The 27,576-nt window shown below is 39.6% G+C and overlaps 1 protein-coding gene across 1 annotated transcript in view; it reads right to left on the bottom strand.

The window, feature by feature from the left end:
• plekhh3 (pleckstrin homology, MyTH4 and FERM domain containing H3) overlaps positions 1–13,507 on the bottom strand; it is a 154,986-nt gene extending 141,479 nt beyond the window's left edge. Inside the window, exon 1 of the mRNA XM_057860785.1 lies at positions 12,968–13,507. Coding sequence (XP_057716768.1) covers positions 12,968–13,102 — 135 coding nt within the window. The 5' untranslated portion in view covers positions 13,103–13,507. The remainder of the gene's footprint in view (positions 1–12,967) is intronic.
• Positions 13,508–27,576: the final 14,069 nt, after the last annotated feature.

A 27,576-nucleotide genomic window follows, 5' to 3' on the forward strand; every position in this document is an offset into this window, starting at 1 on the left:
TGCGAGACGAGAAATGACAAAAGCCGGACTATCGCCGGTGGCATAAAATACCGTTTGGAGGTGCAAGAAGTCGGCGGTTTTGACCATTATGCAGTAATTTTGCCCTGTAGCACGATTGTTATTCGTCAGGATCATACCATTTATTTAGCAATTGGGGAAGAATACTTAGATAAAAAGAATATCCTATAAAAATATTGGTGCACAGAGATTGAAACAATATTGAAATTTTGCTGCTCTGTCGCATTTTCCTCGTTTTGAATCTTCCCCTCAATGGGTTGAATTCTAAATCAGCTGTAATCGTGACCCTGCTGACGTCATCATCCAGCTGGGGACGCTAGAGCGCTATAATGTCAGGCGGGGCTAAACAGCTGATTAAAAGATTCATTTCTCGTCATCTGCGCTTTGCCAAATAGTTGTATATAGTCGAATCGTCTCAAAATATGATTTTAATTCACATAGCAATGCTATTTAAGACTTTTTTTATCCTGTCACAGGAACTTTAAAGCTCTTAAATCAATAGTAGATGTCCAATCCATTTAAAGTAACAGGGCTGGCTGCGAATTCCCGAATGCTGAAGTTGGCGTTGTCATTGTTGACGCTACAAAATGTGCCCATCCCTCCATGTTCATTCGAAATTGTTGGAAACCATTATTTATTTTTGGACTAAAACTTTGAATGTGAAAGTGTTGAAGTTTACAGACAAAAATATTTTCAGTAACTGGCGCATAAAACTAGACAAAATTTGTATGAGATTTTGTTGACTAAAACTAGACCAAGACAAAACCATTTTGAAATGACACAAATATGAATAAGAATAATAAGCCTATGATAACAATAACCCTTTGTCCAAAAGACAAAGACTAATATAAAAAGGGCTGCCAAAAACAACACTCGTTCTATATAAGATTACTCTGTTTGGAAGCCATCCTCCAGTGGCAATATGCGGTACTGCAGTTTCTTATTTCAAGTTTGTCACTACAGTAGTCGACGTCCAATTAATTTGAAGTGGGAGGCTGTCTTTCCCACTTCAAATGAATTTAACGTCTACAAACGTCAACCAATGAGCTGGAGACAGTGGTAATAGTTTTTGGGTGTTCTGAAAGTGTGAGACTCCACCAGAACTTTAGGTCACTGTGGTCATCCTTGTAGTCTTTCAGAATTATAAGGCCCGATATACACACACCCAGGGAGGTCTGACCCGCTGTACAAAAACGTCTCATCAAACCGCGCAGGAAAATGAAGCTGTCGGGGCAGGCGGAGCGATGTGGACCCGAGGGACACTGCCTGGGAATCAGTCGGACTTCCCTGGAATCTCCAACTAACATCCCCCCTCCCCCCCTTCCCTATTTGTTGACACCAAGGAAAGGCAAACACCATCAACTAAAGTGTGTATTCTGGCGGGGAGGGGCTGGCGGGGAGCGTAATGAATTATGCTGCTAAAGACTAGGTCAGCTGATGAAATTGGCTGGCAGTGCTTCGACTGTTGTCTTAATTGAGGACTCACTATGAACTATTGACTGATACAGGATCCGGGGCATGGCGGCGTGAGTCAGACCTGCAGGAAAGTGGATTAGAGGAAGTGCATTGATTCCCTCACAAGGTCATTAATGATCAACTAGAAGCACAAACTGCTATTAAGGACGACATATATGTCTTTGGCAAAGTTTTGCTCAGACGCTGCCAATTTACTGTCAAAAAGAACCTTGCGCTGCTTCCATCCAACATTGATACCAGAGTCGGTAAAATGGTTCCTGCAACCAAGAGGTAAAGTGATAAAGCCTAAAGAAGGAATTGAGTATTATAAGTACAAGAGAACATTTGGTACTCAGAGAATTAAGTATTCTTTGAGTTGGTACTTGCTGTGAAATGTTTGAGAACCACTGACCATGAACATGTTTTTGACCATTTCATTGCTGACATTTCAGACTAGCGGTAGCAAACTTTGGGAACCTCACGATACGATACGATTTGCAATACAAGGCTCACAAAAACGATGATCTCACGATATGGTGTGGAAATATGCAGTAGGATGAAAAAGTTTTTGAAATTTTTGGATTTTCACATTTCTGCATAAAATCATCATCAAATGTGATCTGATCTTTGTCAAAATCACACAGATGAAAATAGAATGTCTGCTTTAACTGAAACCACCAAAACATTCATAGGTTTTCATATTTTAATGAGGATAGCATGCAAACAATGACAGGAGGGGGAAAAAATAAGTAAGTGAACCCTCTGCCTAAGGCAGGGGTCAGCAACCTGCGGCTCTTTAGCGCTGCCCTAGTGGCTCCTTGGAGCTTTGTCAAAAATGTTTAATGGACATTAATGGAAAAAGATGGGGGAGGGAAATATATTTTTTGTTTTAATATGCTTTCTGCAGGAGGGCAAACATGACACAAGCATTCTTCTAATTAAATAATATTGTCGTGAAGTTAAACTTGAGGCGGCATCATACAACAGACTAGTCACATGGTGCGTCATTCTCGATAGGATGCACTGTAAGGATAATAAACATTTAAACATGACGGCTCATTATGTATTTGTAGCCAACTTACTCATGTTTATAGTAGGCCAATATAGCTAATAAAGATGCATACAGTATGTGTTGCCTTCATTATAAGGCTTAAATAAGGCTTTTATTTTTTTGCGGCTCCAGACATATTTCTTTGTATTTTTTGGTCCAATATGGCTCTTTCAACATTTTGTTGGGTTGCAAACCCCTGGCCTAATGAGACATAAAGAGCAATTTAAACCAATTTTTACCAAACATTTTAATTCAGGTGTGTGCCCAATCACTGATGAGTGGTTTAAAGCTGCCCTGCCCACTATAAAACACACCTGGTAAGAATTGTCTTGATGAGAAGCATTGTCTGATGTGCATCATGGCTCAGTCAAAAGAGCTGTCTGAAGACCTGCCATCAAGGATTGTTGATTTGTATAAAACTGAGAAAGGATAAATAACCATCTCTAAAAGTCTGGATGTTCATCAATCGACAGTCCGATAAGTTGTCAACAAATGGAGAGAGTTTGGCATTGCTGCTTCTCTCCCAAGGAGTGGGCGTCCACCAAAGATGACGCCAACAGTTCAGTGCAGAATACTCAGAGAGATAAAAAAGAACCCTAGAGTGTCTGCTAAAGACTTACAGAAATCACTGGCACAGTCCAATATCTCTGTGCACACATCAACTATATGTAAAACTATGGCCAAGAATGGTGCTCATGGGAGGACTCCACGGAGGAAGCCACTGCTGTCTCAAAAAATAGATGCTGCAACAAGACAATGATCCAAAACACAGAAGTAAATAAACTTCAGAATGGTTTCAGAAGAACAAAATATACGTTCTGGAGTGTCCAAGTCAAAATCCAGACTTGAACCCCATTGAGATGCTGTGGCATGACCTAAAGACAGCTATTCATGCCAGACATCGCAGGACTCTGACTGAACTATAGCAGTTTTGTAGAGAAGAATGAGCCGAGATTAGTCCTGATCGATGTGCCAGACTGATCTGCAGCTACAGGGAGTGTCTGGTTAAAGTTATTGCTGCCAAAGGCTGGGCCACAAAATATTAAATGTGATGATTCAGTGACTTACTTTCCCCCTTCTGTCATTGTTTGCATACTATCCTCATTAAAATATGAAAACCTATGAACAGAAATGTGAGTAATTTGAAAAGGTTCAGATACTTTTTGGTACCACTGTATCACCATACACCTATCACCATTTTGATATATTGCTCCACCCTTATTTCAGACATTCGAATGAAAGACATTCTTTTCAACAATTCAGCATATCTAAAAGATGACGGTGTCGAACGATATTTCGCATTTCGATCAGATTGCGATTCAATCAAGCTTAACTGATCGATACATCAATCCAGATCGATATGTCGACCAGAGCTAAACCTTTTCCAGTTTTCATCCCTAGCTTCAACCAGAAGGGATGTTAACACAGCTAGCTGAGGGAACTATTTAAACCCGATTAGAAAAAAGCTTCGATTCAAATTTTGCTGCTTCGACGAATCGTTTAATTAGAGTGGCGTTCTAAAGGTTTGTTTTGAAAGTGTTTGCCAACAGTGAATGTGACATAACTCATTTAACATGGCTGAATGCAATTGCTCTCCGTTAAGACCAACATAAGGTAAGTTTTTGTGTGAGATAATATGTTTTTATTATGCATTCATTATTTAGTTGATGGTTCTTTGTGGAAATATGTGTTTGAATTATTTGTTAAGAGCGTTGTAAAAAAATGTTAGCATTTTATAGCATTTAAGCTAGCAGACTTTTGCTATGCAAGTTAACCAATTGTTCTTTTGTTGGACTTAGATCGTCATTTATTTATTTTTAATACGGCTTGACGCTAAACTTATGTATTTTAATTGATCTTTAAATGCATTTATTGCTCTTGTGAAATGAAAGTGAGATTTTGCATCGTTTGAAGAATTTTGTATCCGCATTCGGGAATTTTGTATCTGCATTTAAGTGCAATGTTAGCAAGCCTTTGTTTTACATCTACTAAAATTTATTTCTGCAACGCATTAAATGTCCCTAATCCAATTACTCCATGATTCCAACTAACTAATAATCGATTAATCAATTACTTAAATAATGGGTAGCTGCAGCCCGAAAGGGAACGCTTCTAACGATATACAATATCACTCTTAAAACATTTGTTCATTTGCCCCTCCCAGTCAAAACAGATTGGACACCCAGTGCCCTTAATGGCATTGAAACATGAGCATTCACAGTCAGTCCTCCCAGTTCAACTGAATTGGCATTGAAAGAGTTAAGAGCATTTGCCACAGCGGCATGATTATGATTGCCCACGAGTAACAGATGTCACCCTTACAGGTATCTGGCAGCCACTGTGTCAGTTGAGGCAATAACAGTGTGGCGCTTATCTGTTTTCAACGTTTTCTTGTAAATTGCTACAGTCCCAAACTGGTCTTTGCAAGTACGCCAAGGAGTCAACCAAAGACAGATACTGTAGGCAGATATGCAGAATAATTAATGGCTCCACGTGGTACTACTTCTAGTTGACATCCGTTAAACTTACTATTTGTGATTTTATATTCATGTAGTATCAAAAATTGTATTTTTTGAGTATCAATATCAAGTTGATCATTTAGTTCCTTGACAACAGTAATATATAGTACCCTACAAAACAATACAAATATGTCTACACTGCTGACCAAAAGTATTGGCACCCCTGCAATTCTGTCAGATAATGCTGAATTTCTCACAGAAAATGATTGCCATTACAAATGCTTTGGGAGTAATATTTTCATTTATTTTACTTGCAATGAAGAAACACAAAAGAGAATGAAGAAAAATGTAATCATTATCATTTTATACAAAACTCCAAAATGGGCCACACAAAAGTATTGGCACCCTCAGCCTTGGTAGCACAACCTTTAGACAAAATAGCTGCGAACAACCGCTTCCGGTATCCATCGATGAGTTTCTTACAATGCTCTGCTGGAATTTTAGACCATTCTTCCTTGGCAAATTGCTCCAGGTCTCTGAATTTTGAAGGAAGCCTTCTCCAAACTGCCATTTTCAGATCTCTTCACAGGTGTTCTATGGGATTCAGGTCTGGACTCAATGCTGGCCACTTTAGAAGTCCCCAGTGCTTTCTCTCAAACCATTTTCTCGTGCTTCTTGAAGTGTGTTTGGGGCCATTGACCTTCTGGAAGACCCATGACCTCTGAGGGAGACCCAGCTTTTTCACACTGGGCCCTACATTATGCTGCAAAATTTGTTGGTAGCCTTCAGGCTTGATAATGCCATGCACACGGTCAAGCAGTCCAGTGCCAGAGGTAGCAAAGCAACCCCAAAACATCAGGGAACCGGCGCCATGTTTGACTGTGGGGACCGTGTTCTTTTCTTTGAAGGCCTCGTTTTTTTCCCTGTAAACTGTGTTGATGCCTTTTCCCAAAAAGCTCTACTTTTGTCTAATCTGACCAGAGAACATTCCTCCAAAACATTTTTGGCTTTCTCAGGTAGGTTTTGGCAAACTCCAGCCTGGCTTTTTTATGTCTCTGGGTCAGAAGTGGGGTCTTCTTGGGTATCCTACCATAGAGTTCCTTTTTATTCAGACGCCAACGGATAGTACGGGTTGACACTGTTGTACCCTCGGACTGTAGGGCAGGTTGAACCTGTTTGGATGTTAGTCGAGGTTCTTTATCCACCATCCCTCGTCAATTTTTCTTTTCTGTTCACACCAAGGGATGTTAGCCACAGTGCCATGGGCTTTACACTTATTGATGACACTGCGCAAGGTAGACACAGGAACATTCAGGTCTTTGGAGATGGGACTTGTAGCCTTGAAATTGCCGTGCTTCCTCACAATTTTGATTGTCAAGTCCTCAGACAGTTCTTTGGTCTTCTTTCTTTTCTCCATGCTCAATGTGGTACACACAAGGACACAAGTTGCGTCAAATTTAATCCATTTTAACCTACTGCAGGTGTAATTTAGTAATTGCCACCAACTGTTATGTGCCACAGGTATGTAACAGGTGCTGTTAATTACACAAATTAGAGAAGCATCACCCTGATTTTTCAAAGGGTGCCAATACTTTTGTCCGGCCCATTTCTGGAGTTCTGTGTAAAATGATACGGATTTAATTTTTTTCCATTCCCTTTTGTGTTTTTTTCATTGCAAGTAAAATAAATGAAGATATTACTACCAAAGCATTTGTAATTGCAATCATTTTGTGGGAGAAATTGAGTATTATCTGACAGAATTGCAGGGGTGCCAATACTTTTGGCCACCACTGTATGACATGACACTGCCCATGAGCATTTATGAATGCTTATAACAAGTGTCATTTAAAGTTATCCGGCAAATTATCTCACTTTTGAATGGATGTAAAAGCTCCAAGCTGGACATAAATTGAATTTTAAAAAATTGGTATCAGCAGCAGCCTTTGAAAAGCCCATACTAATTGACCTCTACTCTCAATTTAAATAAATAAATAAATAAATAAATAAATAAAGGTTTTCCGTCTATACTGTACATTATACAGTAAAGGGCAAGACAGTGGCACATACAGAAACCACCTAAACGCAGGGCATCAACAATGCCCCCTTCACATGGGAAAGGGGGAACGCACAATACAATCTCTCTGTGCCCGATCACATGACGAACATTACAGAGGAGACAAGGCTGCTGTCTTATTTGAGGACGGACACACAAGGATCCCTTCAACACACTGAGTGTGTGTTAGTGTGTGATTGCACAATGATTCCCAAGCTCATTGCAAACCTCAGCAGCTGCACACACTGAACGTTCCCCGTCACAAAGTGAGGATTTCCACGAGGCACATGTGAACACTTGGTTTGTTCAGTGCTTCCCAATGTGGGTCAATTGCAAAAGCACTAGCACTTGTCTTCCAACTATACTTCATCATGTTATTTGGTTATTAAAGCAATTTCAACCCTTTCTAGGTCGCTCATTGTCTGCCACTGACGGTGCCAGAACAAACAAACGTTCATTCGGCACCCCAAGTCGACACGGATTGGACATATCGCACTACCAATGGCACTGAAAGATAAGCATTCAAAGCCAGTGCTCCCAGTTGAAATGAATTGGATGTCTATCGTTGTCACGTGTTCATTCACGTCGGCCGTGAATGAACACCTAAAGCGCCGTCACTCAGTTGTAATTTTGGAATATGACAGAAGACAACAAGCTGGCAGATCGTAAGTCCATCTAACTAACTAACGACATGTTGTACTCAAGATGCTAAGCCTGTCGCGATATGCAATGAGTCCATTTATCACACGGTAAATAGAAATGATGGCGGTAATTTTCACGGCTGCGTTTTATCGCTGCGTGTGTATGTGCATACATTTGTGCGCGCGTGTTGATGGCATATAAGACTCTAGTACCTTTCACAGATGTTTATTGGTCATCAACACACCGTATTATTAAAGTTCAGACATACGAAATAAGGAAACACATCTATATTAAACACTGTAAACGTTAGCATTGCTAAATTGAGGCTAATGGGAAAAAAGACAACCTACTTTAGCCTGCTATAAAACATTGGCAGTTTTCTCCAAAACGCAAACTTGGGGTTAAAAGGTGACACTTCAAACATGAAACATCGCTGGTTAACAGAATTTGCAAACGAAAAAAAAAAAAAAAAAAATCTATTACTCACACCGCATGAAATGACGAAAAGTGTTTTTGTTGCGGAGTGTAAAGCTTATGGTTTGCAGTTTAGTGAATGTACTTCCAGTGAACATTTCAAAATAAAAGCATGTCATGTTCATCATATAAATAACGATTTCTGGAGTTAATCCCACATACTTCAGAATTCAGTTTCTACACTAAGAATACCTCTAAAATGACACCCTTTATGACAAATCTGATTGGCAATGAATAATTATTATAATTATTATAATACTATTATATATAGTAGTATACTATAATATTAATGCTAGATATATATTTTTTAAGAATTGTTTTGAATCATGTTGGAAAGGCAAAGTCAGTGTTCTACTGGACTGTCTCAGAAAATTAGAATACACAATATTCTAATTTTCTGAGACAGTCCTGTACATTAATCCACCATTTAAAGCAGGGGTGTCCAAACTTTTTGCAAAGGGGACCAGATTTGGCGTGGGAAAAATGTGGGGGGCCGACCTTGGCTGACGTCCTTTACATAGAACAATATACAGGACTGTCTCAGAAAATTAGAATATTGTGTATTCTAATTTTCTGAGACAGTCCAGTAAATCTGTTTACATTCCATTCTTTTGGACTAGTTAATGCTATCAGCATTTGACATCATTGTTTATTTTTTATTTATTATTGTTATTTACGTGTTTATTTGTACTTTAATAAAGAATTTAGGTGTTCCAAAATCTTTGTGAATTAATAAGCATCAACAAAAATTTCATTGCTTAAAATAACTAAATAAATAAATAAATAAATAATGTGATTAGTCAACTAATCGGGCAGACTAATCGGGAGAAAATTAGTCGTTTGGGACAGCTCTAGTTCCCAGCCCTAATATATAAGTATATTGCACAGGCCAAAAGTATATATATAAAGTCAATTTTATTGCTGACATTATGTTTATGCCCCCCCCCCCCCCCAAAAAAAGTCAAACTCCACCTATGATGTCCAATCTATTTGAAGTGGAAGGTTGGCACCAAACGAACGAATCCATGCCTCCCATTTCAAATGGATTGGACGTCTATTACTGTCAATGGCAGCAAATGATTTTTTAAAAATTGCTCTTCCGTTGGCCATAATGCACCCTCCCACCAATTAGATTCCCAATAGTAGACGTTCAAACAATTCATCACAATTAGACGTCCAATCCATTTGAAGTGGGAGGGTGGCACCGAACGAACGACTCCATCCCTCCCACTTCATCGTCAATGGTAGCCAATGATTCTTTAAAAAATTGTTCTTTCGCTGGCCAAAATCCACGCTCCCACCAATTACCGTAATTTTCGGACGATAAGCCGCTACGTTTTCCCTTATTTTGAATCATGGGGTTTATAGTCTAGTGTGGCTTATTTGTTGATTAATTTGGGCTAATACATATAATACATATAATACAATAATTTGGGCTAATAGGTAAATTCTGTCACTAACTCCATTAAGGTCCAGATCAGATCATTTAAATCCATTCAAATATGAGATAATTTGCCGGATCACACAAAATGACATCTGTCATAGGCATCCATGAATGCTCATGGCAGTGTCATGTGATAATTATGATGGTCTTATGACAGTATTATGGCGCCACTGTCAAATAAACTGTTACCAAATATCATAACTACCAATTAATGAAATAACTGTAACAGTAACTGAAGAAATAGCACAGAACATGAATTTTGATTGTTATTTACATCTGTAGTGCTGCAGTGCATGCTAGGAGGCACGTTGGACAACAACAGTGTTTACAGCAGGTGGCAGCAGAGGGTGACTGTCTCCCCCAAGGTAGCAGTGATGGCCATATGAAGCTTCTTTAAGCAATGAAATAGTGCTGCAACGATTAATCGATTAACTTGAGTATTCGATCAGAAAAAAATTATTCGAATTAAATTTTGCTGCGTCGAGTATTCGTTTAATTAAAGTGGCGTTTAATGGTTTGTTTTAAAAGTGTTTGCATTTAGTTTTATTGATTTGGGTGAATACACTGCCCTCTAGTCTGCCTTATTTCAAATGGCTGAATCCAGCTGCTCCCCGTTAAGACCAACATAACCTAAGTTTTTGTTTGAGCTAATATTTTTTTTTTATGCATTTGTAGTTTAGTTTACAGGTATATTCAGCCGTTTTTTGTGGGAATATGTGTTTGAACTATTTGTTAAAAGCATTGTAAAAAAAAAAAAAAACATTGGCATTTTATAGCATTTAAACTAGCGGACTTTTGCTATGTAACTTAGCCAAATGTAGCCAAGTTGTACATATATACTCATTTATTTATTTTTTTAATACCGTTTGAGGCTCAGGTCAGGTATTTAAATTTTTTATGTTCGTCATCCGATTACTCGATTATTCAAATTGACTAGTTCATCGATTAATCGACTACTAAAATAATCAATAGCTGAAGCCCTACAATGAAGCTTTGCAGCCAATTGGTTCCAAGCTTCATTGTGGTTCATTTGCTCTTATGACAGTCTTATGATGCTGCTGTCAAATAAAGACTTGCCATTTAAAGTGCATATGACACCAAAAAGCATGTTTATTTCATATTTCACGCAGTGTTTTATGCTTCTGAATGAAATGGCATGCTTGGATGTGTGTGGAAGCGATCGTTTTATATATTAAATTTTTGAAACTCTCTTTGATTGCAGTTGCCAGATCATCCATCGGAGCCTTATTGTGGACCATTTTTTGATGATGCTGGAACTTTTGTTTGGTGCTGTTCCAGTGAGATTTACAAAGATGACTGCCTGAAGAAGACATCAAAATTCCCTCAGTCCTTGATGATATGGGGCTGCATGTCAGGCAAAGCACTGGGGAGATGGCTGTGGTTAAATCTTCAATAAATGCACAAGTTTACATTGAAATTTTCGACAGCTTTCTTATCCCTTCAATTGAAAATATGTTTGTCATTTTCCAAGATGACAATGCATCATGCCACAAAGTTAAAACTGTTAATGCATTTCTCGGAGAAAGACTCATCCAGTCAATGTCATGGCCTGCAAATAGCCCAGATCCCAACCCAATTGAAAACCTGTGGTGGAAATTGAAAAAAAAAAAAAAAGGTCCACAGCAAGGCTCTGATCTGCAAGGATGATCTGGCAACTGCAATCAAAGTTGCAGTTGGCACCAAATTGATAAAGAATTCTCATCAAGTCCATGCTTCAGAGACGGCAAGCTGCCATAAAAGCAGGGGTGGTGCTACTAAATACTAGAGATGTGTTTTGATTGTTATTTCATTGTTTGTTTCTCATGATTCCATTTTTTTTCTCCTCAGAATAAAGTGATTCCATATATATTTCCCTGCACTTGCTCTATAGAATTAACATTTACTGATCACCACAATGTTTTTTTTTATTCATTTCTTTTAGTGTTTCTGAATGCTTTTGAACTAATTCATTATTTTTCCAAGCTTTTTATCCGAATTTGTTCTACATGATAAAATGTCTGAGTGAATGCTCGCCCGAGACTGGTGATTCCTTACTTTTTGCTAGGGGTTGTATTTATGGTTGAATCGTCTCATAATATGATTCTAATTCACATAATAACGCTATATAAGACTTTTTTATCCTGTCGTAGGCACTTTTAACATCTTTTGGTGTAAATATCCCATAATACCGTTAGGTCAGTCAGAGGCGTAGCAAGGGTCCCTGGGGGCCCCAGGCAACAAGCAACATGGGGCCCTTCTGAGTCACGTGACACATATACATACTCGCGCAGTATAATGAACACAAAGGTGGGAGGGTGCGACTGCGCACTGCGTGCATTTGCGGTCATCTTGGCCATAAAAGTGGCGAAAACTAAGGACTTTACACTCACTCATATGGATGTACTTACCTTCGTTCATGGACGCACACATTTTAACAGGTGGCCGTCCTCTGCTCAAAATGCGCACCTTACGCTTATTCTCGCTCCCAGAATACGCAGCGCTTGTGACGTAGGACAATAACAGGACTGGTTGCAATGGGAACGTACACATACCAAAGGAGCCTTGGAGTATTAATCGTTTTGGATTATTTTAGATGCATATATGATATATTTTTCTTATATAGTATTCGACGAGGAATACGATAGACCCATTAATAGACTTTTTTTTTTTGAAAAATCACCATTTCTTTAAGTAGTCACATCAATAATGAGTTGGCCTGTGAAAATCAACAGAAAAAAACTTGGCAAGGACTTCCTAGAGAGTACTTGGTGAGTCACTCTTTAATAAATCATGTAGTTTAATAGCTGATTGGACTTTATGTATGTATAATCTACATGACAGGTTAGAGTTAGTGCCGATTGGGATCGATAACAGAATCGTTAGATAATCTGCCAAATGATTCCATGGTATTGAAACACTCCCTACACTTGTCACTGCGTTACTGCAGTAAAGCTGCGTGTGCTAAATCTGTAGGCCCACTGGGGGGCCCTGCTGGCTGGGGGCCTTAGGCAATTGCCTGGTTTGCCTAATGGGATGTGACGCTTCTGAGGACAGCTGCGGTTTATAGTCCAGTGCGGATTATCTATGAACGAATACCGTTTTTGTGTCAAATTTGGTGGGTGGCGGCTTATAGTCAGGTGTGCCAAATAGTCTGAAAATTATGATAGATTATCACTAGGAGACGTCTAATCTATTATAAATGGGAGGGTGGCAGCCATCTCTACTACTTTAAATGGATTGGACATCTATCGCCGTCAGTGGCAGCTAGTGAGTTAAAGTAGGCTTCGTGGGAAAAGTAGCCCATATACTGTACATGATCCAGAATGCATTGCATAGCATCAATCGTTTTTGGGATGCAGAATAGGCTTTACCTGTCCATTGGGAGTCAGGTCGTCCTTGTTGCGCAACTCGAAAGACTCTTCCTCCTCTTTCTCCCCATAGTCCCTCCCCAGCAAACTGAAGCCCTGGCGGCAGCACAGCAACCAACAAACACCTTGCAAAGGCATTCAAATGAGGTTAAGTGCGTCGCCTCGTCGTATCCAGGTCGAGGAATTCACGAGTGGTGGCGGCGTAGAGCAGAGTGCGCGCCTCCGCCGGGGCGAACTCTCCATAGAGACCCGACGACAAGGATGGAGGAAAGCATGCGACTCTCCCGCTTGGAAATGTACACAAAATTCCTCCGAATGAAAGTTGCCCACTAAACTTTTCAAGGAAATTGAAGGAGTCCACCTTGCTGTCCAATATAAATTCACTCGTCCCGAAGAAATAAAGCCACAGAGCGCAAAGTCAATCCCATACGAGGCACTTGGGGCTTAATCGTAACTCTTACAGCTTTTGTGATGTCACAAAAGCTTGTAGAATAGAGTAAATAAAGTTAATAAGTGACAAGGTAGCATATCACAGTGTAGCTCAGAGCGCCAAAGTTGCACTGAAGCGTGCTCGGACTGAAGCGAGCGAACGTGATCCAGAAACCACGCCCATGGGTTCGTATCTGTAAACTGATTGGCCGAGAGCATACACTCCCCGGAGCGTCGGGCCAATAGACACGCCGACTCTCCCATTGCTGCCATGGGATCACGTGTCCTGCGGTGACGGTACTGTTCCGATCCTTATAACATCTTTATGACGTGTGCTAATGTGCTGTACACATGTGCATTTTACTGCATATTGTTTAAGACTGGGCGCGTTAACCCACATATTAACTCGGTTAATTATTTTAACTGCGCATTCATTCGTTGTCTCATTGTGAGTTTGTTTAAATTAATATTTATTTCAGTGGAGTCGTGAGTCATATTTTAGGGTGGGCTCCCTAAAATATTCTTAAATCCCCCTAAATAATTTGGTGTTGTTTTATTTTATTTTATTTTTTAATGCTGACATATTCAGTATAAAGTTGCCAGAATATTAGTTTAAATCAATCATCATATAACCTGTTATTATTAACTTAAATATGATTATATTTATAAATCTGTCAGTTTCCCCTTCCTTCATAGAGTAAGGTAGAGCGCCCCTTCAGTGTGTCGCTACAGTGCTGGCCAAAAGTATTGGCACCCCTGCAATTCTGTCAGATAATGCTCAATTTCTCCCAGAAAATGATTGCAATTACAAATGCTTTGGTATTAAAGTCTTCATTTATTTTGCTTGCAAAGAAAAAAAAAAAGGAATGAAAAATAAATTAAATCATTATCATTTTACACCACAGGTGTCAAACCGATTCCAGAAAGGGCCAAGTGGGTGCAGGTTTGCTTTCCAACCAATGAAGGCAAGGCAAGGCAAGGCAAGGCAAATTTATTTATATAGCACAACTCAACACAAGGCAATTCAAAGTGCTTTACATCACATGAAGATCATATAAATCACATTTAAATCAATACAACGTAAAAACCAAGACAAAAGATCGCATTCAATCACAAATAGAATAGGAATAAATTTTAAAAAATAAAACAAAAAAATAAAACAAAAACTACAACTACTAATAATAATTGAAATCAGCAATGGAGATAAGCACAAGAGGAATAGAAAGCAGGTAGATTGAAATATATAGCCAGTTATGGATATACCCTAACCCTAAACAAAAGCATTTTTAGCCCTGATTTAAAAGAGCTAACAGTTTGAGCATACTTCAGACGTTGAGGTAACTTGTTCCAGAGGTGAGGAGCATAATAACTAAATTCTGCCTCACCCTTCTTGGTTCTTGTTCTTGGAACATGCAGAAGACCGGTTCCAGACGACCTTAGGGGTCTAGATGTCCCATAGGAATCCTACAAGTCAAGCATGTATTTTGGTCCAAGGCCATTAAGTGTTTTGTAGACGAGCAGTAGTATTTTATAGTCTATCCTTTGACTTACTGGAAGCCAGTGTAGCGATTTCAAAACCGGTGTAATGTGGTCCAGCTTCCTTGTATTTGTGAGGACTCTGGCTGCAGCATTCTGTACTAGCTGCAGCTTCCTGACTGATTTTTTATCAAGACCCGTAAATATACCGTTGCAATAGTCCAATCTGCTGAAAATGAATGCATGCATAAGTTTTTCCATGTCTTGTTGAGTCAGAAGCCCCTTAATTCTGGTTATATTTTTTAGGTGGTAATAAGCGGATTTAGTGACGGACTTTAGATGGCTATCAAATTTGAGGTCTGAGTCAATAATTACGCCAAGGTTTCTGACTTGATTTGTAGCTGTAAGTGACATTGTGCTAAGTTGCCTGCTTATCTTTGACCTTTCCTTTTTTGGCCCAAAAATGATCACCTCTGCCTTCTCCAGATTTAACTGGAGAAAATTCTGGCACATCCATTCATTGATTTGATGTATGCATTTACTCAGGGTGACTAAGGGACTATAGTCATGTGGGGACACAGAAATGTACAGTTGTGTGCGTGATAGGAGACGTCATACTGTTCCATTATCTGAGCTAACGGAAGCATATGGATGTAAAATGAAGAGGATAGCTTTTCACCAATTGGATCTTTTACATGTGTAATCAGTTAAACTTTGTCAGGTGCTGCTTGTTTCAGCAGGAAGTTCATTGGTTAAACTCTCTGCGTTGTATCGATTAGAACAAAATCCAGAACCCACTCGGCCCTTTCTGGAATCGGTTTGACACCTGTGTTTCACACAATACTCCAAAAATGGGCCGGACAAAAGTATTGGCACCCTTTGAAAAATCACGTGATGCTTCTCTAATTTGTGTAATTAACAGCACCTGTTACTTACCTGTGGCACATAACAGGTGGTGGCAATAACTAAATCACACTTGCAGCCAGTTAAAATGGATTAAAGCTGATTCAACCTCTGTCCTGTGTCCTTGTGTGTACCACAAGGAGCATGGAGAAAGGAAAGAACAACAAAGAACTGTCTGAAGAATTGAGAAGCAAAATTGTCAGGAAGCAGGAAAATCTTAAGGCTAAAAGTCCATCTTTAAAGACCTAAAAGTTCCTGTGTCTACCATGCGCAATGTCATCAATAAGTGTAAAGTCCATGGCACTGTGACTAACCTTCCTAGATGTGGACGGAAAAGAAAAGTTGGCGAGCGATTTTAACGAAAGATTGTGCAGATGGTGGATAAAGAACCTCGACTGACATCCAAACAAGCTCAAGCTGTCCTGCAGTCCGAAGGTACAACAGTGTCACCCCATACGATCCGTCGGTGTCTGAATGAAAAAAGACTCAATGGTAGGATACCCAGGAAGACCCCACTTCTGACGCAGAGACATAAAAAAGCCATGCTGGAGTTTGCCAAAACTTACTTGAGAAAGCCAAAAACGTTTTGGAAGAATGTTCTCTGGTCAGATGAGACAAAAGTAGAGCTTTTTGGGAAAAGGCATAAACATAGAGTTTACAGGGGGGAAAATGAGGCCTTCAAAGAAAAGAACACGGTCCCCACAGTCAAACATGGTGGAGGATCCCTGATCTTTTTGGGTGGCTTTGCTACCTCTGGCACTGGACTGCTTGACCGTGCGCATGGCATTATGAAGTCTGAAGACTACCAACAAATTTTGCAGCATAATGTAAGGCCCAGTGTGAAAAAGCTGGGTCTCCCTCAGAGGCCATGGGTCTTCTAGCAGGACAATGACCTAAAACACACTTCAAAAAGCACTAGAAAATGGTTTGAGAGAAAGCACTGGAGACTTCTAAAGTGGCCAGCATTGAGTCCAGACTTTAATCCCATAGTACACCTGTGGAGAGATCTGAAAATGGCAGTTTGGAGAAGGCACCCTTCAAATCTTAGAGACCTGGAGCAGTTGGCCAAAGAAGAATGGTGTAAAATTCCAGCAGAGCATTGTGAGAAACTCAGGAGTTGTTCGCAGTTATTTTGTCTAAAAGTTGTGCTACCAAGTACTAGGCTGAGGGTGCCAATACTTTTGTCCAGCCCATTTTTGGAGTTTTGTGTAAAATGTTAATGATTTTGTTTTTTAAATTCTCTTTCTTGTTTTTTCATTGCAAGCAAAATAAATGAAGATGTTACTACCAAAGCATTTGTATTTGCAATCATTTTCTGGGAGAAATTGAGCATTATCTGCCAGAACTGCCGGAATGCCAATACTTTTGGCCAGAACTGTATCCAATCCATTCCACTTCCCTGTGACATTGCTAGCAGTCGGTACTACCTTTTCTTTCACAGTCGGTCTCTGCGCACGTCTGCATTTATTGTTTTACGGTCAAAGGTTACATCCAAGCTTTAAAATAACACTACTTAGCTGCTGCTAGCTAGTTAGTCTGAAATGCATTGTGAAGGTCCTCGTAGAGTTGAGTGTGCACTCTTGTTACCACTATCTTTGGGATGACATCCTTTTGGAGCATCAGCTGTGTTTCTCACTTTACGCATAGATGAGTAGTATTTTTTTTTTGCTGCGTATGTGTGTGCTGGCTAACTGTGCAGGCACACCACTGAGTACTTTACTTGAACACCGAAAACACCTTTAAAAAAAAAAAAAAAAAGCCATCTGCGTACCGCTAAACCGCTATAAACCCCTCCCCCCTCCCCCGTGCACGTCCACTCGCTTGCTAGCCCGGCTCGTGTCGGGCCACTCGCTGGCCACCCCACTGGCCTACGCGCTGGGGTGGGGAGCTCCGTCACTTCCACGTCGCAGCACTCCAGTGGGACCACCGATGTCACACTGCCGCCCCCGCGAGGAGGCTGGCCGCTGATCACTTTCGCATCGCGTTGTGGCACTTCGGTGGGTCCCCAATACCCAGCCGTCAGGCCGGCGGGCGCGTGGTCTGCGCGAGGCGGGGGGGCCTACTGGCAGCCACGCGGGTGAGGTTTCCCATGTTGAGTCAAACTAAGCGGCAGGCTCTCAGATGGAGGCGCGGGCCTCGCATCTAGCCTGTCGTCTGCCTGAGACGTGCTATTTTCAGCTGGTGCTTGAGCTGATGGCTCGGGCCGGCCCTAAAGGTGGTGGGCATGATTCTTGCTTCTTCAAGCTTTTCAGAAATAAGCCATTGGTGTAGTCACTTGTCACTCAAACATGTCTGACCAATAGCGAAGTGCAACATTTGTCTCGGAATGATTCAATTAAAAAAAAAGGTGCATTCAAAACTTTTTGAAATATAAAAAAAGTGCGTTCAAAACTTTTTGCACTTCAATCAAAACAATAATACAGTGCTACCTCTACATACGACGTTAATTCGTTCCAGGACCTTGTTTGTAAGTCGAAATGGTTGTATGTCGAGCAAGATTTTCCCAAAAGAATACATTATAATTCCATTAATTCGTTCCACAGCCCAAAACCCTACACCAGACATGTCCAAAGTCCGGCCCGGGGGCCAAATGCGGCCTGTGGTCAAATTTCATCTGGCCCCTAACCTCTGTCATAAATGAAGAACGTCTGGCGAGCGCACACTTCATAAATTGGTCAGCAGTACAGCTACCAGCATATGAAGTAGCTCACACACTAAATGCTGCTCCTCATTGACCCACTAAAAGGCAGCAGCACTCTAAGCAACATTACTCCATGTGATCCTTTATCTCCAATTTTTTAAAATAGTGACTGTCAACAAAAAAAGTTGACTGCGACGGCCGACGCTTCAAGGATTGGTGGAAATTGGTCTATTTCTTCTCTAAAATACACAACAACTGTGTCTGCCTCATTTGCAAAGAGGCAGTCGCTGTTTTTAAAGGGTTCAAAATGTGAGGCGATATTACCAAATGAGACACGCAGACCAGTTTACAGGGAAGATACGCAGCGAGAAATTGAAGCAACTTAAAGCTAGTTCAATTTCACAGCAGCAGTATTTTGCAAGAGCCCGAGAGTCGAAAGAGAACCCCACAAAGGCTAGTTGCGAGATTAGTGAAATTATGAATTAAAAAAAATAAAAAATAAAGCAAATGTGACGCACAGAATGGGTTGCTAAAATTTGCTTAAATATATTGTTCTACGTAAAGGACGTCAGCCAAGGTCGGCCCCACACATTTTTACCACACCAAATCTGGCCCCCTTTGCAAAAAGTTTGGACACCCCTGCCCTACACTAAATCCTTAATAAATACGGCTGGTACTATTACAAATGGCAATTACACATAGCAAAACAAATAAAAATTGCAATAATAATATAATAATAATAATAATTCCTGTAAAAATGTGACGAATCAGGTTCTAATGTGGCGGACGTTTTTTTCTGTACCTGAACGCACCGCGTGACTGATGTGACGGAGAGAGAGAGAGCGGTGCGGTTGAAAGTTTACTTCCACTTTCAATGTTTCTTGAGAACACCGTCAACTGCGGCAGACAGTAGGCATTTTGTGTTGGATAAGTTCTGAAATAAATGATAAAAACCTGACAAAGCTGGTGATTTCTTTGGCGATGTTACCACAATAATAATTGTTAACTTAACTCATAGAGACTGCTGAACGATGGTCGGAGATAGACCGTGGAGATGTATTGTTGAGCCAGTTCACGGATGTGCACCCCACGCTCATATTTTTCTATAATTTGCATCAAATCAATGGTAAGCTTTTTCCTTGTATCACCACCTGTACCAACCTTTTTGAAACCTGTGTTGATTTCTCTCACAAGAAAATCAGCCATGCGTCCGTCTGCGGCAGTGTTGGGAATAACGCTGTTATAAATAACGCCGTTACATGACGGCGTTATTTTTTCAGTAACGGGGTAATCTAACTAATTATTTTTTCCGCTGTTACAACGCCGTTACCATTACTGACGGTCAAAAGCGGTGCGTTACTTACATTGAATAAATTGAAGAAACTACCAGCCGTAGTGAGTCTACTCTGCTCTGTTTATTTGTCATCCAAGACTTGGGGTGCGTTCAGGTTCATGGCAATGAAAATAGTAAACACACATAGCCTACCTTTGCAAGAACGATGGAGTTGCCGTTTGATACAGTCATAACGTGCAGGTCCTGCACCCATCCGCAGCAAAACTGTTCGTAGCTTTGTAGCGATTTGTAATTTCGGAATCGCTGATGAGTTTGACAGTGTTGATTTCTATTCACTATTCCCCCCCTCCCAATTAAAGTCTGTCACAGTCACAGCCAAAATAAAATACTTGTTCATGCGCCCCTTTCGATCTATGAGCACCTGCCCCTCCATCTGTCTTTGCACGGCCCTAGCCCAATTATGACGTCGTACGTTACGATGTACTCAACCTATGCGATTTCGACTTTACTACACCGGAGTGTTTTTTAAATTTTTTTTTTTTAAAGTCGTATAAACAGTACCTTATTGTACCTTACAGTACAGTGGTTCTTAACCTGGGTTTTCAATCGAACCCTAGGGGTTCAGTGAGTCCGTCTCAGGAGTTTGGTGGCGCCTCTGCCATTGAGGTCAAGACACACTGACTCATCATATCTACACGTGATGGCATGCCCCACTTGGCCATCACTAAACGTGAAGTTGTTCAGCTTTACCGACAGAAAACAAGGCAATTGTGCTTTTTGAAGCTTTTTACTTCCTTCACTTTTGACAATTTGTAAAGCTGTAACACTCATACTGTATATACCCTTATGTTCAAAACGACACACATTTTAACAATGAAACATTTGACACAAAACAATTTGTTTTCAAACATCCATCTACTGTGATCAATATGTAAATTTAGTATATTAAATTAGCCTAATTGGACAAACAAAAGTTCGTTAGCTTAAATGCTATCAGTGCTAACATATTTACAATTCTCATAGCAAATCGCTCACACAAAACTCCACAAACTGTAGCTTTAAACGTAATTATAAATGCATACACAAACATATGTTAGCTGAATTAACTTACAGCCTTATGCGGGCCAACCTAGAGCGCAGCTATCCTTTAGCCATGTCATACTGTACATCTGAGTCTGCGTCTCAGTCATACAAGGCGACAGTCCAGCCAGACCCAACGTAGCCACCAGAGAGCAGTGTATCTTCCATCATGAAACAAAATACAATACTTTTGGACTTTTTGGGTAGGATTTTTGTGATTTAGGTGTACTTAAAAGATTAATTCAGATTTATGCGTAAATTTGGGTTGCGTCACTAGAGTAGGTACTCCTTCGTAACCCAGAGACTACCTGTATGCCCAACGGACCATTTTGAAACTTGATATTATCTATTCAATTGGTTAGGACAAACACTTAACAGAAAAATATAAGACTGAATTCTTTTATATTTGATTCAACAGAAACAGCAGGTATGATCATACGGTTTTTGGCCTTTACACATTCCAAGGTCAAAACAAGTTATATACGGTAGACCAACAGTAAAAGCAGTGAAAAAAAAAAAAAAAAAAAAAAAAAAAAAAAAAAAAAATATATATATATATATATATATATATATATATATATATCCATACACACATATATATATAGGCATTATATAATGATTTCAGTTATATAGGTCATTTAGAGCGTCTTCCCATATGTTGTAAGGATAGAATTGACCCGACCATTATTGAGTGAATTACAGAACTTTCATTATGTTGAGACTTACATTGACCCCTCTCTCACTTGCTGAATGTGCCAGGCCATTTTTCCCCTTAAACGCACGTTTACGACATGCCACCTCCTCCGCCACCTTCGAAGACAAGGGCTATTAGAGGTTTTTTCCGCCAGCAGCCATTGTAAGTAATGTAAAAAGCCGTCAATGTTGTGGAGGTGGGGAACAAACCACTAATTTTGCTACTGAAAGTCCGAACTGCATCAGAGTTAGCATAACATTAATCTGCGTAAATTTTTCAAACTGGAGGAGAAAGCTGCATTGAGAGAAATATCGCCCCGTATATATTCTACTGTTAACGTAATTAAACTGTAAGAAATGTAGCGAACTAAGGATTACCCCCTCATAGATAGTTAATTGATGATTAACAAGTTTGTATTTCTAGTGTATGACAATATAATTTGTGTTCAAATGTTGCAATTTAAATTTGCGAATAAAATTTAATAACATTTATTCTGGAAGTTTTCAAAAATGTTTTTTCAGCAGTTTTTGAAAACAAAGGTTTGAATCAAATGGTGTATCACCTGAACCGATACACATGAAAGTTAGTATAGGTCAATACAGATTTATTTTGCATTGATCATTTAGCATATCAATTCATTAGGTTCATATTGGTGTTGCCCTGACCCCCCGTTCACCCAGTCTGTTTGGTCTTATAAATGTCCCAGCCTAAGCAAAAAATGTACATGCAGGTAATACATACATGCTGTTATATCATCCCTACCAATGTCAAGACCAAACCTACGCGCTTGGTATCCAGAGCCAAAAAATGGTAACTGTGCAACACTAGTATGAATACGGTAATGTATGCAATTAAAATGAGTACTCAAATACTAAGTAAACACCCATCAGTCAGGTTATACATTTGCATGTCTACTGTTAGGATGGACATTTGCATGTCTATTGTAGATATCACGTGGCAAAGGTTGCAAACATAGAATACAATAAACCGCATAATAAATGATGAACAGTGTGTACTATTTCTAATGATTATGGATGAGTATAGTATTGTTAGCGTTGCGATATTAGTTGTGTTTAGCTCTACCTGATAACATTCTTTTGCAAAAATGGATTTTCACTTTTAAGACATGTTAAGAAGTGGCCTTGGCCTGCATCACGTTACTTTTTAACAGCATTGTTCCACTTAGCTGAACAAGTCGTTGACAAAGAGAGTGCAGTAAGAGGCTGGAGGACCAGTGCTAAATCCAGACACGTGATACCCACAGCCCCTGGGTGCTGGTGCTTATTTCCCCCCTTAATATCCCTTCATTTCCCTCTCTCAGCTCAGGAAACTCTCCAGAATCTCACAGTCAGCTGGCTTTAACCCCTTCCATACCAGGGGAAGAGTGCTGCCTGTAACTCTTGCAACCCTCATCGACATTTTGAAAATCATTCAATTTAAAAAGCTGCTGTATGCGTTATTTTATACAAGTACGTCCTCCAAAAAAAAAAAAAAAAAAAAAAAAAAAAAAAAACCCACAAACTTCGTTTCGGTTTGTTGTGTGTCAGCTTGAGCGTCAGGCTGCCAAGCAAGTGCTAACCCATGTCTTTTTTACAATGTAAAACTAAAAATGATCACATATACTGTACTTAGGTAAAAAATACTGTAACTGTTTTATAAATGTACAGTGGAATAAGTATCTGAACCTGGAATTTCTCACATTTCTGCATAAAATTCCAATAAAAGGTGATCTGATCTTTGTCAAAATCACACTGATGAAAATACAGTGTCTGCTTTAACTAAAACCACCCAAACTTTTATAGGTTTTCATATTTAGATGAGGATAGCATGCAAACAATGACAGAAGGGGGAAAAATAAGTAAGACAAGCCTCTGTCTAAGGCGACTTAAATGACAATTGAAACCAATTTTTACCAAACAATTTAAGTCAGGTGTGTGCCCAATCACTGATGAGTGGCTTAACACTAGAAGTACCAGGGGTTTTGGTGCTCCCTAATCTTACGAAAGGGATCACCCCCCAAGCCTAGCATAGCCTTTGTTTTGTAAATGGGGCCATTACTTACAGTGCCTTGAAAAAGTATTCGGCCCCCTTGAACCTTGCAACCTTTCGCCACATTTCAGGCTTCAAACATAAAGATATAAAATTTTAATTTTTTGTCAAGAATCAACAACAAGTGGGACACAATCGTGAAGTGGAACAAAATTTATTGGATAATTTAAACTTTTTTAACAAATAAAAAACTGAAAAGTGGGGCGTGCAATATTATTCGGCCCCCTTGCGTTAATACTTTGTAGCGCCACCTTTTGCTCCAATTACAGCTGCAAGTCGCTTGGGGTATGTTTCTATCAGTTTTGCACATCGAGAGACTGACATTCTTGCCCATTCTTCCTTGCAAAACAGCTCGAGCTCAGTGAGGTTGGATGGAGAGTGTTTGTGAACAGCAGTCTTCAGCTCTTTCCACAGATTCTCGATTGGATTCAGGTCTGGACTTTGACTTGGCCATTCTAATACCTGGATACGTTTATTTTTGAACCATTCCATTGTAGATTTGGCTTTATGTTTTGGATCATTGTCCTGTTGGAAGATAAATCTCCGTCCCAGTCTCAGGTCTTGTGCAGATACCAACAGGTTTTCTTCCAGAATGTTCCTGTATTTGGCTGCATCCATCTTCCCGTCAATTTTAACCATCTTCCCTGTCCCTGCTGAAGAAAAGCAGGCCCAAACCACGATGCTGCCACCACCATGTTTGACAGTGGGGATGGTGTGTTCAGGGTGATGAGCTGTGTTGCTTTTACGCCAAACATATCGTTTTGCATTGTGGCCAAAAAGTTCAATTTTGGTTTCGTCTGACCAGAGCACCTTCTTCCACATGTTTGGTGTGTCTCCCAGGTGGCTTGTGGCAAACTTTAAACGAGACTTTTTATGGATATCTTTGAGAAATGGCTTTCTTCTTGCCACTCTTCCATAAAGGCCAGATTTGTGCAGTGTACGACTGATTGTTGTCCTATGGACAGACTCTCCCACCTCAGCTGTAGATCTCTGCAGTTCATCCAGAGTGATCATGGGCCTCTTGGCTGCATCTCTGATGAGTTATCTCCTTGTTTGAGAAGAAAGTTTGGAAGGACGGCTGGGTCTTGGTAGATTTGCAGTGGTCTGATGCTCCTTCCATTTCAATATGATGGCTTGCACAGTGCTCCTTGAGATGTTTAAAGCTTGGGAAATCTTTTTGTATCCAAATCCGGCTTTAAACTTCTCCACAACAGTATCTCGGACCTGCCTGGTGTGTTCCTTGGTTTTCATAATGCTCTCTGCACTTTAAACAGAACCCTGAGACTATCACAGAGCAGGTGCATTTATACGGAGACTTGATTACACACAGGTGGATTCTATTTATCATCATCGGTCATTTAGGACAACATTGGATCATTCAGAGATCCTCACTGAACTTCTGGAGTGAGTTTGCTGCACTGAAAGTAAAGGGGCCGAATAATATTGCACGCCCCACTTTTCAGTTTTTTATTTGTTAAAAAAGTTTAAATTATCCAATAAATGTTGTTCCACTTCACGATTGTGTCCCACTTGTTGTTGATTCTTGACAAAAAAATTAAATTTCATATCTTTATGTTTGAAGCCTGAAATGTGGCGAAAGGTTGCAAGATTCAAGGGGGCCGAATACTTTTGCATGGCACTGTATGCACCACCGGCCACACCCCATTTCTATTTTCTAACCCCTACTCCTTGGCCCTTCAAACGGAGCAATAAGGGGTAGAGCTTGAAACGTCAGCCCTACGAATTGGGACACCCCTTCACACTCATGTACGTCATAAGTCCATTCGGCCAGTTGTTATGTAACCAAAAGCGACGATAAAAAGTGCACTAAGTGCACTTGTGCATTTAGCAAAACTGAAAAACAAAACAAACATTACACATGAAGAAACACAATGAACAATGAACTAACATTACAATTAGTGGTGTCCTTTTTTTTTTTTTTTTTTTTTAGAAAAATTGTTACACCCTTAATTAGTGCACTTTTTATCATGATTAATCTTTTTTAACTATTACTTTTCTGACTGAAGAAAACCCATTGAGAGTAGATAATACTGGTCATCGGCTGTTAGAATATTATTTGGATGTATCAAGCTTGTTTCATTTAATTCAAGCAAAGCAAACAAAACAAACACTTGTAACTAAAGGAAGGGTCTACAACACATGCACATAGATGTGGAGCACTAGTTCAGTTTAATTTAATTTGCAAATTCAGCCATTAGCTGAAAAGGGGGTTGGGTGAAACCTTCCAGAGTCAGTCTACTTTCAGACACTGTTACTTCTTACTTGACACTAAACTGCTAAACTTCTGAGGATATTTTAATAATACTTTTTAAATAATTCTAATTTATTCGGATGTATTTGTTTGAATACCCTCTACATGTTAAAAAACATTTTTGAAAAGATCAATTAACAATTTGCTGTGGATATACATTGATATACATACTGTAGATATTTAGAAATACTACAACTAAGCACACCAAGCAACAGTGGTAAAAACAAAAGCACCTCACATGAAATTGGTGGGAAAAAATATGCAAGATTAGTAAATACCACTCTTGGTTCAGAAACAAACTATCTTTCAGGTTTCATACAATGGTGTAAATATTCAATTTAATTTGAAACCAAATTAAATTAAACTGAACTAGTGCTCCACATCTATGTGCATGTGTTGTGGACCCTTCCGTTACTTACAAGTGTTTGTTTTGTTTCCTTTGCTCAAATTAAATTAAACAAGCTTGCATGACCAGTATTATCTACTCTCAATGTGTTTTCTTCAGTCAGACAAGTAATACCATAATTTCCTGAATATAAGGCGCACCCGTGTATAATGCGCACCCCAAATTTATTTGTAAAATCTAGGGAAAATTATTGTACCCGTTTATAACGCGCACCCTAATTTTAGCACCAATTAAAAGAAGAATACAAGAAAACAGAGCTCGTGTACAGATACAGAAATGTCATTTTACTGACTGGTGAAACACAGCACAAGCATGGCACATTGGTGGTTCAAAACATTACCATAAACTGACAATATTTACGGTAATAATATGATTTGACAACTTCTCCAACTTACCAGAATCTAGGAGAAAACATAACAGATGTGACTTTTCTTTTAAAGGCTGCTGTATAACTTGCTCGTTTCATCATGATGAATAAATGTTTTTTCCATGGATTGATACGGTAAAATGAAAGTGAGAACGTAAGTCGAAAATCCGTGACAGCTCATCGCTGTCAACACGACAGTAACAATAGGAACTATTGGTATTTGGGTTTGAGTTTCCCGAGGGACAGATATAGTTGACGGACACAGGAAGTCTGTGTGCTTACGTTTGTTATGGTCCGAGTTGCGGAGCTGCAATAAACGTTGACTCAAATGAGTTCAAGAAACTAAATTCTGTGCTTGATGAAGAGTGAAAAAAAGCAGAATTTAACACAGACGAAATCATTCGGCCGATTAGAGTGAAGTATTACCGAAACAAAATGGTGATGTCACGTACCGTAATGGTCGGCAATGGGTCGCCGCATACGTTTCTTCAACACAACGTGGCCGTGTGAATAAAAAAAATCGGGTTATAAATATATGTATATTATATATATGTATATATATATATATATATATATATATATATTTCTGTCTCCATCCATGTACCCGTTTATAATGCGCACCATGATTTTACAAGTTGATTTTATGGGAAAAAATGCGCGTTATTTTCGGGAAATTACGGTAGTTAAAAAAGATTAATGTAATGTTGTTCATTGTGTTTCTTCAATTGAAATGTTTGTTTTGTTTTTCAGTTTTGCTAAACGCACAAGTGCACTTAGTGCACTTTTTATCGTCAATTTTAGTTACGTAACAACTGGCCGAACGGACTTATGACGTACGTGAGTGTGAAGAGGTGTCCCAATTCGTAGGGCTGACGTTTCAAACTTTACCCCTTATTGCTCCGTTTGAAGGGCCATGGGGCAGGGGTAGAAAAATAGAAATGGGATTGGGCCGATGTGCCCCCCTGTGGTGCATCAGTAATGGCCCGATTAACAAAGCAAAG

This window comes from Corythoichthys intestinalis, chromosome 16, assembly GCF_030265065.1.
Source record: "Corythoichthys intestinalis isolate RoL2023-P3 chromosome 16, ASM3026506v1, whole genome shotgun sequence".
Taxonomy (NCBI): domain Eukaryota; kingdom Metazoa; phylum Chordata; class Actinopteri; order Syngnathiformes; family Syngnathidae; genus Corythoichthys; species Corythoichthys intestinalis.